The 16,550-nt window shown below is 39.8% G+C and overlaps 2 protein-coding genes across 5 annotated transcripts in view; one reads left to right on the forward strand and one right to left on the reverse strand.

Annotated features, from left to right (window-relative positions):
• fam135a (family with sequence similarity 135 member A) overlaps positions 1–11,495 on the reverse strand; it is a 22,265-nt gene extending 10,770 nt beyond the window's left edge. Inside the window, exons 1-8 of the mRNA XM_046071479.1 lie at positions 11,222–11,495; positions 8,976–9,105; positions 7,977–8,056; positions 7,217–7,356; positions 6,465–6,535; positions 6,176–6,349; positions 5,708–5,834; positions 1,386–1,539 (exon numbers count right to left, since the gene is read on the reverse strand). Of these exons, the coding sequence (XP_045927435.1) occupies positions 1,386–1,539; positions 5,708–5,834; positions 6,176–6,349; positions 6,465–6,535; positions 7,217–7,356; positions 7,977–8,056; positions 8,976–9,052 (823 nt within the window). The 5' untranslated portion in view covers positions 9,053–9,105; positions 11,222–11,495. The remainder of the gene's footprint in view (positions 1–1,385; positions 1,540–5,707; positions 5,835–6,175; positions 6,350–6,464; positions 6,536–7,216; positions 7,357–7,976; positions 8,057–8,975; positions 9,106–11,221) is intronic.
• Positions 10,848–16,550, forward strand: part of col9a1b (collagen, type IX, alpha 1b) — an 18,983-nt gene continuing 13,280 nt past the window's right edge. The window contains exons 1-7 of one of the 4 annotated variants that reach the window (XM_046071461.1): positions 10,848–11,049; positions 12,047–12,134; positions 13,125–13,198; positions 13,946–14,032; positions 14,390–14,522; positions 14,852–15,248; positions 16,404–16,487. In XM_046071461.1, the coding sequence (XP_045927417.1) occupies positions 13,993–14,032; positions 14,390–14,522; positions 14,852–15,248; positions 16,404–16,487 (654 nt within the window). In that variant the 5' untranslated portion in view covers positions 10,848–11,049; positions 12,047–12,134; positions 13,125–13,198; positions 13,946–13,992. Of the gene's footprint in view, positions 11,050–12,046; positions 12,135–12,431; positions 12,980–13,124; positions 13,199–13,945; positions 14,033–14,389; positions 14,523–14,851; positions 15,249–16,403; positions 16,488–16,550 lie in introns of those variants that run through there. The other 3 variants (XM_046071462.1, XM_046071460.1, XM_046071459.1) reach the window with 3 other exon arrangements.

Raw genomic sequence — 16,550 nt, forward strand, 5'->3', positions numbered from 1 at the left:
GAACACTTGGCAGTCTGCTCACAGATTATCTAGCGGCACAGAAAAATCAGCGGCATCTTGTCTCCATAATTAGCTGACACACCTTAAGCAACATGATTGCACACTCCCAATAAATCAGGAGTTCAGAGACACATTCATCCAATGAAAGATGTTTCACTTTTCCAACTTCTATATGGCCCTCTGCCATATTTCCAGTTAACCCCTCCTGCCCCATAAACTAAGCAGCAATTTGATCATGTGCCAGGCCTGTTGCTTGCTTCCTATAAATGTTTCGCATCATTGCCTATTGAAGGACATTTATCAGACAGAAAATAGCAGCATTCAATGGGACTTACCTTGACTTGTTCACATAACTCAGCTAGCCGGGCCTCTAAGTCGAGTTGCTCTGAGGAGGCAGAGGAACAGTATTACTATATGTTTCATATTTATTAGTAATTCATTTAATTATACAGAAGGTTTTTAGAAGAACCCGTTATACAGACTGAATAAGGAGGTGGTGTGAGACAGCACTGGTGTCAGAAAGTACTATTTATATGACATGACCAGAGAGACTACAAATTCTACAGAACCACGTACAAGACGGTGACCAAGGCCTAGTTGTTAAGATGAAAAGAAAGACTAAGTATATATATACAGTAGTGAAAAGATGGAATGACAGCAGTTTAAGTATATTGTCTCTGGAAAGTGGGACATGTGTAGAGGACATGGTGTTTTCTACAAGAAGGAAACTGGAGTGAAGAGGAAAAGGGAGAGGAAGGCAGGTTGATTTGAGGTACTGAGGGTCAGAACATAGCTATGTAGACGTGCCTTTGACTTCGGGGATATGGTCTTCTGAGTACTCTCTCATATAGGACTTGCATGCTGGGCTTGGCTAGTAAGATTGCACATATAGGCATATTTAACCTTTTTATTATTTGGTCCTCTGGGATGGGTTAATATCTATCCACTTGTGTAGACTAGGTTTGGTGAGCCATAGTTACAAATGATGAGTTGCGTTTGGGAGCTGTTACAATTTGCCTTTAGCCTACTGGTTAACAGATGTATCTGCTGAATGGAAGTATGAAATTGTAAGTATAATGAACTAAGATTAGTTTGGTTAGATCCCTAAATTAGCTTTGTGGGTTGCTGGTTGTGTAGCCTATTTAAAGGGTAGAATGTATTAATGTGTAGGGATCCGGTGAAATGACATGAGCACACAACAAATTTGCAGTATGCAACAAACACCAATGCTGAAAAGACAAAACAATGAAAATCCATCCAAAGCAAAAAATTAATCAGAAGGTACTGTAATGTGTAACCCTGAGTATACTTCTCAGTGCTTGTGAGTTTATAAAAAAAAAAAAAAATTGTTGTAAGAGTTGATGTGAAGCCACAGAGCAGTTTACCTAATTCCATACGATGGGAGGAAGGCAGGTCCTTGGTAATAGAGGTGAAGTAGCCAAAGAGGCTCTGGTAGGCTAGTAGGAGATTGGAGCAAAGACTATGGTGCAGACTGAAGGCATGCTGCAGACAGTGGTCAGATACCACGAATGTCCTGCCCTGAGGATCACGAGAGACACAGAGCAGAGGCTATAGATTATCTAATTCTGCAAACAATATTACTGCTGTTCTGAACATGCTAAGCAGTTAAACAACTGGTTCGGTAGCTGCTGAGTGAAAGATTAGTTTCACCAGCGACATTCTGTTTATCGACTCACATCGCTATTGAACAGTAACCAAAGTAAAAAAAACAAACAGGCAAATATCCATCAAAAGACAGCAATGCTCTTAACAGGATACTGTTAATATCAGAATCAATCTAGTGATCATCTGACTTAGTTGTTACAGTGTGAAGTTTATGTTTTCTCTGCAGAGATTAAAGACACTTTTAATGCACCGTTAATGGAAAGTGAAAGTAGGTGCCAGCCGGCTTGTTAAAGAGCAACGCAGGCTGGATTTCAGTTGTTTCAGAAAACAATAAGGGGTTAAACTGAAAAGGTATTTGCCTGAATTTCTACATGTTTGCATCTGTCCAGCTCATTCATCTGTGATAAGCGCCGTCTCTCTGTACCACAAAGGAGACCCTGGTGCTTTTCTGCGTAACTGCGCGCACACGGCTCTGGCTCATTCGGTTAACAAAGCCTATTGCAGATTACAGACTGGTGAAATTATGAATGGAAAATGTAGCGAAATTAAAAGTATATTACTGGCCCACAGAAAATACTGGAGAAAAGAGTAAAAGTAGGCTACAGTTTTAAAAAAGGAACATGAAAAGGTGCTAATTACTTTTTTTATTTTATTTATTTAGCAAAATTACGTTACTTGTAACAAGTCACTACCCACCCTGCAGCAGGCCTCTCCACTGCTGTCTTCAGGTAAAAAAAGAACAGCACAAAACAAACGTAATATTGAGGCACTTTGCTGCACACCTGCCTTGAGCAAGCTGGTTTTTTCTCCTTTAACTTTTCAGCCTTCTGTCGCATGTTTTCTATAGGCCTACATTTTTGTCCACGTTTCAACCGCTTAATCATGTCTGATGCGGAGTGTGTAATTGAATGATTCACTCAAACGCCTGGCTATGACTCCAACTCCAAAATCGCCGGAAAAAAGTGAGGGGGACAAAACACAGATTTTGAAATGTCGGGGGTACATGTCCCCCTCATGTACAGGTGCTGGTCATATAATTAGAATATCATCAAAATGTTGATTTCAGTAATTCCATTCAATAAGTAAAACCTGTATAATGTATACATTCATTCCACACAGACTGATATATTTCAAGTGTTCATTCCTTTTAATTTTGATGATTATGACTGACAACTAATGACAACCCCAAAATCGGTATCTCAGAAAATTTGAATATTGTGAAAAGGTTCAATATTGAAGACACCTGGTGCCACACTCTAATCAGCTAATTAACTCAAAACACCTGCAAAGGCCTTTAAATGGTTCTCAGTCTAGTTCTGTAGGCTACACAATCATGGGGAAGACTGCTGACTTGACAGCTGTCCAAAAGACGACCATTGACACCTTGCACAAGGAGGGCAAGACACAAAAGGTCATTGCTAAAGAGGCTGGCTGTTCACAGAGCTCTGTGTCCAAGCACATTAACAGAGACGCGAAGGGAAGGAAAAGATGTGGCAGAAAAAAAAGTGTACAAGCAATAGGGATAACCGCACCCTGGAGAGGATTGTGAAACAAAACCCATTCAAAAATGTGGACTGCAGCTGGAGTCAGTGCTTAAAGAACCAACACGCACAGACGTATGCAAGACATGGGTTTCAGCTGTCGCATTCGTTGTGTCAAGCCACTCTTGAACAAGACACAGCGTCAGAAGCGTCTCGCCTGGGCTAAAGACAAAAAGGACTGGACAGCTGCTGAGAGGTCCAAAGTTATGTTCTCTGATGAAAGTAAATTTTGCATTTCCTTTGGAAATCAAGGTCCCAGAGTCTGGAGGAAGAGAGGAGAGGCACAGAATCGACGTTGCTTGAAGTCCAGTGTAAAGTTTCCACAGTCAGTGATGGTTTGTGGTGCCATGTCATCTGCTGGTGTTGGTCCACTGTGTTTTCTGAGGTCCAAGGTCAACGTAGCCGTCTACCAGGAAGTTTTAGAGCACTTCATGCTTCCTGCTGCTGACCAACTTTATGGAGATGCAGATTTCATTTTCCAACAGGACTTGCACACAGTGCCAAAGCTACCAGTACCTGGTTTAAGGACCATGGTATCCCTGTTCTTAATTGGCCAGCAAACTCGCCTGACCTTAACCCTATAGAAAATCTATGGGGTATTGTGAAGAGGAAGATGCGATACGCCAGACCCAACAATGCAGAAGAGCTGAAGGCCACTATCAGAGCAACCTGGGCTCTCATAACACCTGAGCAGTGCCACAGACCGATCGACTCCATGCTACACCGCATTGCTGCAGTAATTCAGGCAAAAGGAGCCCCAACTAAGTATTGAGTGCTGTACATGCTCATACTTTTCATGTTCATACTTTTCAGTTGGCCAACATTTCTAAAAATCCTTTTTTTGTTTTGGTCTTAAGTAATATTCTAATTTTTAGAGATACTGAATGTGGGATTTTCATTAGTTTTCAGTTTTAATCATCACAATTAAATGAAATAAACATTTGAAATATATTAGTCTGCGTGTAATGAATGAATATAATATTCAAGTTTCACTTTTTGAATGGAATTACTGAAATAAATCAACTTTTTGATGATATTCTAATTATATGACCAGCACCTGTATAATGGCTCCTACGCGTGTGAGTCAGTGGTTACAAAAAGTGGTTGAAAACTATTCTTGTTGTGTACGGACATCCGGTAAATAGGACTCATGTCACTCCATTACTCAGTGACCTCCACTGGCTCCCCGTGGCCTCCAGAATCAAATTCCAGTCACTAATGCTTGCATACAGAATGACTATTGGGTCTGCACCCATCTACCTAAACTCCATAATACAAACTTACGTTCCTTCTCGGCCACTACGCTCCTCTAACGAACCGCCTGGCTCTGCCATCCCTTCACACAAAGCAATCCCAGTCCTGGCTATTCTCATCTGTGACACCACGATGTTGGAACAAGCTACCACACGCCATCAGAGCAGGGGCGTCCCTCTCTAACTTCAAGAAGCTCTTGAAAACTCATCTCTTCCGACAACACTTCCTCTTATAACACCTCTAACTCCTAACCTCTAACATGCACTTCCTGTGCTCTTCTTCTTCCATCCCCTACAATGATCTTGTATTGATTGCACTTTTTGTTAACTCTTACTTCCTTCCCTATGTATTTACCCCATTGATGTGATATGTACTGTGAGCTCTTACTAGTACTTATTGCTGCTCTTACTAGTATGTATTGTCAGTTGTAGATCTGTATTTGATGCTCTGTTGATGCTTGTATGTTGTTCCTCAAATGTAAGTCGCTTTGGATAAAAGCGTCTGCCAATGAGCCATGAGTAAATGTAATGTAAATGTAAATAACAGACTGTTAAAAAGATTCTTATTGAATTCAATGTACACAGAATTATCACACAGAGAAGAAAAGAAAAGTGGTTCATAAAAATGTATGTCACGGCACAGTCACTACAGCCCCATTCATTACAGCAGATTAACCTGCCAGTTATAACTAGACATTTATATTGTGTGAAATATCTACGTGACAATGCTTTATAGAAGCTTCTGCACAGATCCCTGTGGTGAAACGAATAGTTGTTCCAAGCTGCCCATTAATGATGCATCAAGGAGTGATGTGTGGCATTGCCTGCGTTCTGCCTGAGTGGCTCTGGTACATTCACATTACTGCATTTCAGGCACAGTTTTAGCTGGCCACCTTTCTGTCAGGAGAGGCCAATTACTCCTGCCCAAACGTGACAATGGTCGGATAGTTTCCTCTTGTGCTGCCCTATCTGTCAACAGCCCAACACATCTCCCTGTGCTTCAAAACTAGACTGTCAAATCACAGTCCAGGCTCTTTTTATCCATCTAGCTTTATTTCACCCTCATAAAAGCCTTCCACGGCATATCCTGAGTTATAATTAGGTTTGTGACAGTTATTTACTGTTTATAAAGTGCAAATACAGTGTAATTTAGAAAGAAAATGTAACATTATATGATGTTGGCATCTTCTAGACTTTTTTTTAAACAGCTCAAAAGGTTTATTAGCATCTACAAATTATAAGAGATTTCCAAAGACATTGTCCTTGCTATAAAGGGCGTTCACTTACATCTGGTGATACTTGCTTGACGTAACTGCTGCCGAACACCACATTCTCCAGAGGTGGAATGACTGAGTCTTTGCTCTGTGCTGGAGCGTTGCGATTAAGCCATGTGGGTTTCACTGGTCGTGGCAAACTAGGTAAACAAATGGAGTGAAATCAAACTCAGCTAATCAACACAAGCATTTTATGGGGCACTTCTAATCAGGTTTCGTCTGTTTCTCATTAACTGCTGTACATGAATGTCAAGTTAAAATTCAACAGCTATGTTGTTTACTTGAGCTGCAACGTTAAATTTGTTGTGTGGAATAAGCAAAAAGGTTTGTGTTGGATTTTACAATGAACAATAATAGTAAATAACATGATAGAGATTCATGAGCGAGCTCCAACACCTGAATGAATGTACAACTACATTCAGTGCAAGAAATGGCCCTGTTCTGTGTCCACATGATTTCTTGGGTTAGGCAGTAGACTGACCTGATAAGGGGCTGATGTAGTGCCACTAGGGAGGCATGGATGGCTACAGAGATGACAGACAGGTGGAAGTAGTCAAACATGACATTGATGTGTTGGTGGATGCCTCGCTGAAGGCTAAAGTGCAAACGAAGTGTGCGTCCACTGATATTCTGCAGAGTGCCTGGATCATCTGGCCTATGGAAATTAAATAAGAAAGATACAGAGGAACCTATAAGTGCCTCATTTGTTAAAGAGGTGCAAACATCAAATTCACAAACACAAGTAGACATTAAAATGTTGCAACACCTACGTGTAATCACCATCTGTGAAATACAAATCCAAGAAGAGCTGGAAATCCATGTCATTGAGGGACTCCTCCACCTGATGAAAAAAAAGTAGACATTCAAATTTAGAGCCTTTGTGTAAAACCAAGAGATGTTCCAGGTTGATGTGCCAGATCTGTATTGTGGCAATCAAGGTTATTTTTTATATTTCATGGTATCAGATCTAATAAGCCTGATGTATTTTCAAGCATTTAGTTGTTGTGATCCACTGCTGTGAGGACACATCAACTGTCAAAAACACTACAATTTGCCCTGACAGAACAGTTGAACCTCCCTGTTCCAAACACAGGGCTTTTAAAGTAAACTGCAGAACGGCACAAACAAATAAGCGGAAGCAATTTTGATGAAGATATTCAATCTGACAGCTACTTTGCCTTGGGATAATAAATAAATCACTTTGTCTTCATTTCAGTGACATTTTGCAGGTGCATCACACTTCTAATGGGCTGATTTTAGTAGAAGAAGCATCTGAACTCCCAAAATGTGCTTGCAAGTTCATGCCACAAAATGTTCCAAACCAACTCCTTTCTCTATTGACTTTAAACAAAAACTACAGAAGGACACAGCTATAAACATACTCATCTAAATTGGATTGGCTTTTAATGTACTTTAATGTCTACTTAGGCCAACTGGGCAGAGAGCAGTGGCATCACACAGAAAAATTTTTGATTGGGATAAATAAATATTTTGGATTGGGGGCAAAAAACTAATTACTCACCTTCTTCTCATCCAGCAGCATCATCACTTTAAAGAGGAGGACATCATTGACCACAACCTCTTCATTCTTGTACAGGATTTGGAAAGTTTTGCTGCAGATGACATCATCTTGGACCAAAGCAGGAAATGCCAGATCGGAGCCTAGAAAAAAACCCTAAGATTAACTGTGTGATTGTGAAATTAACAATTAAGTGATTAAAATTATCTGAATAGGTATATCTTATTAGGTTTGGGTTGAAGATGAAAGTGCAGTTGTTGAGCAAAGAAAAAGAAGGAACAGAGCATTTAAGCGTTAGAATTACAACTCATGAAACAAAGAACTGATTGCTTTATGTGAAAGTAGCAGTGCAGGTCTCCAAGCAAGGGGTGAGGCATATGCCTTACAGACACACTGAGAATAAGGAAGGGCATGTGACATAAGCAAGTGCCCTGCCAGCTCCCTGCTAACACAACAAAAAGTAAACCAAATCTGCAACAATAACTGTTTTCACTGAAAAAGCCCTAATATCTGAGAGCTGAAATTATATTTAAGTAAAAATGAAAGTGTGCCTGAAGTATTAGTATGATTTAATTAGTGTCGCCTACTTTTACAGGGAAACAAACAGCCCCCTGATAAGAGCAGCAGAGCATTACTTTTTGCATTCTGCAGAAAGGTGTAGTGTTGTGTGTGTAGATGCCTTGTGTGCAATGCAAAAAGATTAAATGCAGTAACAAAAAAAAAAAAATGTTTAGACTGTACACATCTTCACTAATGCTTTTACCTCCTGGGTGAAGCAGACTGGTCTCAACTTTGTGTGGGACCCGGGGAGGCACCTTCAGATTGGCACGAATCTGGTAGAACCTGAAAATGCAGACACATTTTTTAAAAATGAATACTGGTATAAAAAACGAGCACCATTAGCTTGGTCCAGATCATCATTGGAGGCTCAGTAAAAGGGGGACAAACTGCACAGGTTAGCTCCAAGTATCTCTACTTGTAACATGACACTACACCTTTCATAAATGAATAATGAGCACTTCTTTGGCAGTCACTCATGTGGTAAACCCGAGTCTTTAAAGCACTGATGACCCAAGAGCATAGAGTAGGAGTTTTATCTCAGCAAAGCAAAGTATTATTACTCTGCTACTGTATTTCCAGATGTTAAAGATGACAACTGTTAGAGCTGGGCAGTTTAAACAACAAGAATCACTTTTCTACAAAACATGGTAATTCTGTGTCTGTTGGACACAGTTGCTGGATGTTTGCAAAAAAAGTAAACAATGGGAATCACATATATTTGATGGATGCATTATTCCTACTTGGCAGTGTGACAAGGACGGACAGGACACCATAATTGTATCAGGTAGCAGGAAATGACAATTTAACTTGTATGGGAAATCTGGGCTGTAGCTTGTTTCCTATGGTGACACAAAGTGACCACTAAGTGACTGCTGCATGATTTATTTAGTGTAATATGCTATGATACACTGAAATGGGAACTCAGTGCCATGAAACAAAAAATGTCTGTCTGTTAAGTCAAATATTGGCCTTCCTAAGACACACATTTCATGTTTCAGATTTACCATTTTACTATCCCCTACAGGACTATGGCAATTAATAACAAATTTAAATTAACTTTTAGAAACATCGGCCAGTTACTGTGAACATTTAGACCCCAGACCTTTAGCTCAGATATATAAAGCATTAATGAATTGCCACTTGCTGGAAACACAAATACCAAAAAGAAACAGGATATCAGATATGTAGAGACAATACTCACCCTCGTTGGAATAGGTCCACATTGTAGAACTTGTGGAGCTCCACAGAGAACTCCACTGTGGCTTGGACTTCAGCCATCTTGGTCTTTACAGGCAGAGCTGCCTTACATCATCTGGGATACACCTGTAGGCCTACAGGTAAAAGTAATCAAATTAGTCACTTCACCTCCAGGACAATTTTTTTTTTAAAAAAGACAACAGAAAGCAAACAGGTTTTTGTCAAAATGTTCTTTTCACTTATATTAAAAAGTTTAAATACAGAATTTCCACTAGAGACACAAGTAGGCCAATCCCTATTACCATTAAAAGAAGAACATGAGCGGTTTTCATACAGTCACAAGATCAAGTTTAAGAATAGTGATAGAACAATTAACCGGGCCAATAAGTAAAATGTAAAATGTCTGCAGACCAATCTGCTGTGTTCTAAATGTGAACACGTTTCTCACATCATAAATGGCAGCTAATCTAATCTAATCTAAAACCATTACTGGCTTGCGTTATATATAGTGTTATACTGTAGAGAGAAATGCAGCTGAACACTTCGGACAGACTGTACCTCACTCTCCCTTAATAAACACCAGTCACGTTCTCAAATCTACAGCATAACCCAATGGATTTTTCTATTTCAATAATTATAAATAAAACAACACGTTATTGGCTTAGTTAACCATGTATATTAGATTGTATTCTGCATGGAATAATGGAATTATAAATGACTTTTCTTTGTTTTGATATCAACATTATATATTGGCCATTTGCCGCCCCGCTCTCAAAATATTGCCATTGGCCATTGCAAACCCATATCAGTTGACCACTATTTAAGAATATATATGACTTCAGTAATGGTCAACCTTTTAGGGGAATTATTACTAGGGCATGAGGTCTACATTTGGCATAGGGGACATTCTCTCCTCTTGGCCTAATTGGTTAACAGCACAGACAAGTATAGCACTAGTATGAAAGGGTAAGGGAAAATACTATGAATAACACTGCAAAAATAGGCCTGAGATATAATATCACCTATTGGTAGTGTTAGAAATAAACAGACATCCTTGTCATTTAATGCAAACATTTTTAGCCCATCTAATTAAGGAAAAGGCCATTTGGTTGTTTTTGGCTGTAGTAGGGGCAGAATGAAACTGGCAATCACACAGATGCTCCCTAAATTAGTGATGTAAGAAATTAATAAATCATCACTTTACAGACAACGTGTCATTTTGTTCATGCCAGTAAAAACTAATATGAGACAACATGAATTTGACAGATACCTGGTGCAGAGAAAATAGTACCAGGTATGTTAATATCCAAACATGCCTGGCTTCGTGGAAGAAGTGATCTTTAAAAGCAAGTTAAAATTACGTGTGATCCTCTGAGGGTCTGATTTTGAGTTCAGTTGTCGTCGGAGCAACTGCTTTAACAGCACTGTCTCAAGACGAAACATTACACTTATGTAAAGGCTAGTAATACGAATAATATTAAATGTAAAGTAAGGCGTTGACTGTTGGGAATGCTGAAATCTTGCGGCCAATAAACCAACTAAGTTAACGTTAACCTGTCAAGTTGAGCTATTATGTATGTCCGCTGAAACATTTGTGAGAACGTCATTAGAATAAATGCTAAACTGTCATTTGGAAATAACACACCAATGCAAAAAGTCACATTTCCATAAACAAACTCCGACAATCGCTCATAAGGAATTAGAAAATCTAACTGGCACTTAAGATAATTCAATGCAACTGCCCGCCTCGGAGAAGGTAAAAGTAAAACATACATAACTAGTTTTATAAGTTACATATACAAAGGTACATTAAGAAGGCCTTAACAAACATCGCATGACGGGAGCGTCTTTTATAAAAGGGGGACCTGTCAACAGCTAAACCTCAAAACTGATACAGACCCGCTAGAAAACAACTATTTAAGAGATTACTTAGCTAACGTTGCATGGTGTGGATGTTATATCTACAGTCAGTGAGTGAGGTAAAGGTCTCTAGCTGATCGGCAGAATCTCTGCAAGGGTATCCTTCGGGTTACAGGTGGGAAGCTACTGCCAAAGCAACATTCTGGGGCCCACAAAAGGTCAGGAACGATCCATTAAAGACACACCATAACGCACTTGAACAGACCGACGACAAAGTCTCACTTGATAGCCAGTTAGCTAACAGTAACAGTTAGCGTAACGTTAGCCACCCGCCAAACAGTTGTCACTGGGGTCTAACGTTAGCCGCATAGGCAAGCAAACGCTACCTACCATTGCGCTGGCAAGCTAACATTAGCTAGCTAACCAACGTTAGCTCCAATTTCAGTCCTCTCGTCGTCCTTTCACTGTGAGATGCTGACATATAACACTGCTGTGCCGACTTTTTACCTTCCTTGTGTGGTGAACGGTGTAGGAGAAACGCCCTTAAAATGAAACACAGAGTAGACTGGCCATGTATCTCTCTAAACAGTGCTGTTTGCTAGGCATCGAGCTAACTGTACTCAATCTGAGGAGCCGACAGGCGCAGCTCCAGCTGTACGCTGACGAACATTTAACTGCGCGTTACTGCACATACCAGAGGCGCAGTTGACGCCACATGCTAAATTGCTACCTGTAAATACAACTAAAGAGTTATATGTAATAATTTGCAATAATACTTATACAATAACAATGCTACTATTTATTATATTATATTAATTATTTATATACTACTACTACTACTACTACTACTACTAATAATAATAATAATAATAATAATGGAATGTACTATTACTATTATCATTATTGTTATTATTATATCCCTAGTATGCTGTCAAACATCTAAAGGTTGGCCATTGGCATTTCTGGTGGAGGTTTTTCAAAATAATTGGCCTTATTCTTAATAGTTATTGATATTTTACACATCTTGTGGCACTATGCATATCATTTATTATGAGTAGGATAAAAAAGTTCTCATGAATGTCTACTCCTATTTAAGGTTTGTATAGGCCCATTGGGTAGGCCTAGTAAGGCTGTGTAGGTGGCTGTAACTGTACGTGCTTTTCTGTGTCTTGTGCTTTGTTTTTTTCTTCCCTGTGTGTATGCCTGAATTGGCAGACCAACTGTGATTTGGCTTAAAGCGACCTGCCAACAAAAAAGGATGTAAGTGCTGTTCTCTACAGTATGTGCAGTGTGTTCTTTGTGGGTAAGTCAAATTTCAAGTATCAATGCTTATAGAGAGCAATCAATTTAATAAAAATAGCAGGATATGGGGAGGAAACATGCGGGAAGGACTTTAATGTGCAGTCAGCAGTTTCATTTCTTATTTCCCTGAGCTAACATTTCCAAATTCTTAAAACAAATTCCATGTAAAAGAAAACACCAAAGCTGTGTTTCCTGGTAATAAACACAATACATTTCAATGGATTCTGGATGTTATGAAAAATACAAGTCCTACACCTTATTTCAAGAATTGACTCCTTAAAAAAGGATGTGATTTTTTTTCCTGCCTCTTGAGCTGACAGAGCAAACAGCTTGAATTGCTTCTTAGCCAGCGTCTCTTGATTTTCAGTTTGGACTGCAGTGGACACAATGCTGTCTAAATACATTGCAACCATAGTGATGACAGACAATGTAGATCCCAGGAGTGCTGGGCAAATAAAGCCAACACTGGTTAACATTATCTTTTTCACAGCTAATTTACTTGGTATTACTTATGGTATACACAATCACGAAAATAGAACTACAAATGGGATTCAATACTGTAATCGTGTGCCTGAAAAAACATTAACAATAATCCCAGGTGGGAACAGGAGAACTCACGTGGAATGTAAAGCGGACACTGTGGAGACTGTTGACTCACTCCCCCAAATAAATGACAACAGTCAAGCCTATAAGAGATCCCTCACTGTGACTTGAGGTTCTTCACTCCTGCTGAGGGAGCAACTCTCTGGGGTTTTGTTCTCTCCTGGAAGCCTATTTGTAGAAACATCTGGCAGCAGGTATTTTTTTAATTTCCAGATCAAGCTATGAAATGGGTGGAGTGAAGAGGTAAATATTTTACTTAATAGTGGCCTTGTGAGTAATGTGACATGTAATTGATGCCAGCACTGTGTGGAAGTTTTAATTCTGCATTGACAGTCATAATGCAATGGATGTTATGGTTGAGTTTTTTTTCTTTCTGATTGCATTCCAGACATATCCTTCTGTACTCATTGTGCTGCTGCTATGTGGTCCCACAATATCTTTGCACAAGACTTCATTCTCAGCGTAAGTAGTCGTCTACACTGCAAGGTGTAATTGGTGAGATGTCAATGACAAAGAGAGACAAAATATTGTGAACATTTCGTTTCTTTTAAAAGCAGTGCATTGCTACAAAGGTGAGTCACGGTCACTTGTATGCCAATCATCAGTGTGTGTCAACCCACCACATACTGTATCTTTAAATCATATTTCAGCTGGTTAGTTTGCACTTGAGACTGCTGTTCCTCTTTTTTGAAGAGACAAACTCTGCTACTTGATATTCATGAACATAAGGCGCTTATAGAACCACATGCATCCTGTGTGGGTGTGTGTGTAATGCAGCACTAACATTGCTCAGTTAGGCAGTCCTGCTGTGTGCCTGTGTATAGATTCAACTGTGCACTAGTATAATATAAATACAATATTACAGTCATACCCTGAGTCATACGTTTGAGCAATGTCAGGTGTTTAATACAATGCTGCCCCCCTACTTGGGAAATGGAGAAAGGAAGAATCTGTTGTATATGAACGATTTATTCAAACTTGATAAAGACCTTTAACTTCCTGTCCAGATGTGGAAAAACAGGCAAATGTAGAGCTTACGTGTTAAAGAGGAAACCACAAACAGCCAGAGATAGCCTAATATTTATTCAAGGCAGTTGTGCAGCTTTCCAAACACTGAGCTTTTATACCCTCCCCACAACACACACACACACACACACACACACACACACTCTGACTTCTAACGGGCTGCTTTCTGTTTTCGTCTTGCAGCTGTGAGATTTTCATCGCAAGTTGGTATTCATGAGGAGCAGCAGACCATGTGCCCTCAGATCAGCGTTGGGGAGGATCATTTCCCAGGTGGATTCACAAAAACAAAGCACAGCTTGCTTTTTTATTTTGCTTTATTATTACCCCGCCCATACATTGAAAAAAAACTACATAATATTAGTCCTACAGTAAAATGTACAAATGAGATGCTGTATGTTTGTTAAAGGTCATTGTGTGAGACTATAGCTTGGAAGATATAGAGGCCTGTGGTTTATTGTTTGACACTTGACTACAAACACTTAAATAATCACTATAGCAGTACTTAAACACCATAATAAAATATACAAGATATAGGTTTTTGCACCATGGAGTAGGATCTACTCAAGGTCTTACATGACTTCTGAGATGATTTTGCATTTAACCGCTCTTTTGTCCCTGTACCTTTAGGATTTTATATTATGTCCCAGTTCCACATTGCTGAGCTGGCAAGAAGGGGCACTGTTAAAAAGGTTACTGGATCATCTCCTCAGCAGGTTGCTTATCAAATAGGCCCAGCGTTCAACTTCAGAATCAACACCAGGTGAGCTGCAGGACGTTGAAATGGAGTATGAGTGAACACTGACACCTAGTGGTTGAGCTGGTATAACGCCATTGACCCTACCCTGTCCATGGTCCTGAACAACAGACTGTTGTTTGCACCATAACATTCCTTCTGATACTAAAGATACTATACCATATGACATTTTATATGATGAAACGGGGACTATGTGATTACAGTAGAGATGATACAATTTACCTTCAGTACGTAGGCCTAGTATCACACACTTCATAAACCTTACTGGAATATTGATTTTTTTACTGGAAGATGTAACCTGCGGATTTAATAATAGTACATCCTCTGTGTTTCAGATCAGCTTATCCCCTGGGACTGCCGGAGGAGTTTGCGTTTGTGGCGATGCTGCGCATGAGTGAAAGCACCATCAATAAAAAGTGGAATATTTGGCAAATGCAGGATGTGAATGGGAACGAGCAGCTGGCCGTCAGACTCAATGGAGAGTCTAAGTCTCTGGAGTTTACCTTCACAGCGCAGGACACCGGGAGGCAGACTCTTGTATTTAGCCCCCTGGCTTTTCTTTTCAATGATCAGTGGCACAAAGTCCTACTGGACGTCAGCATGCGCTCTGTTACCCTATCCGTGGACTGTGTCGCGATCGGTTCTCAGAGTATACCACCACGGCAAAAAGTTAGTTTGGATGGCTTCACGTTGATAGGAAAGCTCAAGGACAACCCAGTGATGGCAATTCCGGTACGTCTATTATAGCACTGCCACTACGTTTCTGAAATTTTAGAGAAGCACATTCTACCACAGTCCACTGGATCCCCAGCAGTTCATCCTAGGAGAGAGAGATTGGGCACTGGTGGAAAGTAATCAAGTTTCTCTATGTTAAAGCACAGACACTCGCAGACATCTTTATCTGTCAATGTCCATTTTGTGACACTTGATATGTTTAGGCCTATTCTTTTTTTTGAAGAGAAACAAAATGAGACTACTTTCTTCTTGACTTAGTATTTGATGTCCATTCTATTCACTTAAATCTCATAAAATATGATGAATTGGTAATGCTTTTTTGTGACATTTTCTGACTAACATATCATGACTTTGTGTGTCCCTTCATATTACGGTTTATTTTTCTTTGAAGGGTATTTTGTTAATGAGCATCAGGAGTTGTGACATTAGAACATTAAAATACTTAGCCTACATGTTATTGCTGGAGTAATGTTAACACTGTGAAAGGAAAGACCATCAATTGTGAGATTCTCTTAGCTACTTTTGTATAATAGTATAATTCTATAGAGCCTTGCTTGATTAGGTTCTGCTTCCAGTAGACTTGTTCCTTCAGGCGTCTACGACATGCAACAGTTGGGGAATCCTTGTGTTTTCTCACCCACGTGTTTGGTTTGTCTGTAACAATGTCCAGTAGTTTAAGTCTGATGTCTCTCCATTCAGGCTTCACTGAGAAATATGTGGAATTTGTTGCAGGTTGTGGTGAAGAATACGAGCTGTGCACAGGTTATACCATCCTGCAGTGCCGCACCAGATTCAGGCGCCTCCATTGTGCACGATTACGCACGAACGCATATCCTAATGAGAATTAATATTTACCTACTTTAACCACACTATCACTCCTATGTAAGCGTTTAAAGCCCACAGTCATGATGTGATAATGAGTCCCAGACTGTAACTAATTTGTTGTGCAAACATAGCCTGCTTTCGTCTTTGTATCGTGTGCTGCAGAAAATACAGACTTGAGGCTAAATTGGTAATGTAACAGCCTTGGGAAGCTAATAGTGACGATAACGAGACTTGTTGAGAACTTGTTCCAGGATTAAGTCGCGACACTGTACAACTGTTAAAGTAAAATCCTGCTAATCTATTTTTGTCCTTCATTTATTTATCAAGTTTGAACTCCAGTCAATGCTGATTCACTGCGATGTGACGCGAGCCCGGACAGAAGCTTGTTATGACCTCCCAGCCAGGACATCGGTAAGAAGAATTAAAAAAAATACATCTATGCTGTCTTTAAGTAGTGGCTAAGCTGGATGAGCC

The sequence above is a fragment of the Micropterus dolomieu genome, linkage group LG15 (assembly GCF_021292245.1).
Source record: "Micropterus dolomieu isolate WLL.071019.BEF.003 ecotype Adirondacks linkage group LG15, ASM2129224v1, whole genome shotgun sequence".
In the NCBI taxonomy this organism is placed as follows: Eukaryota; Metazoa; Chordata; class Actinopteri; order Centrarchiformes; family Centrarchidae; genus Micropterus; species Micropterus dolomieu.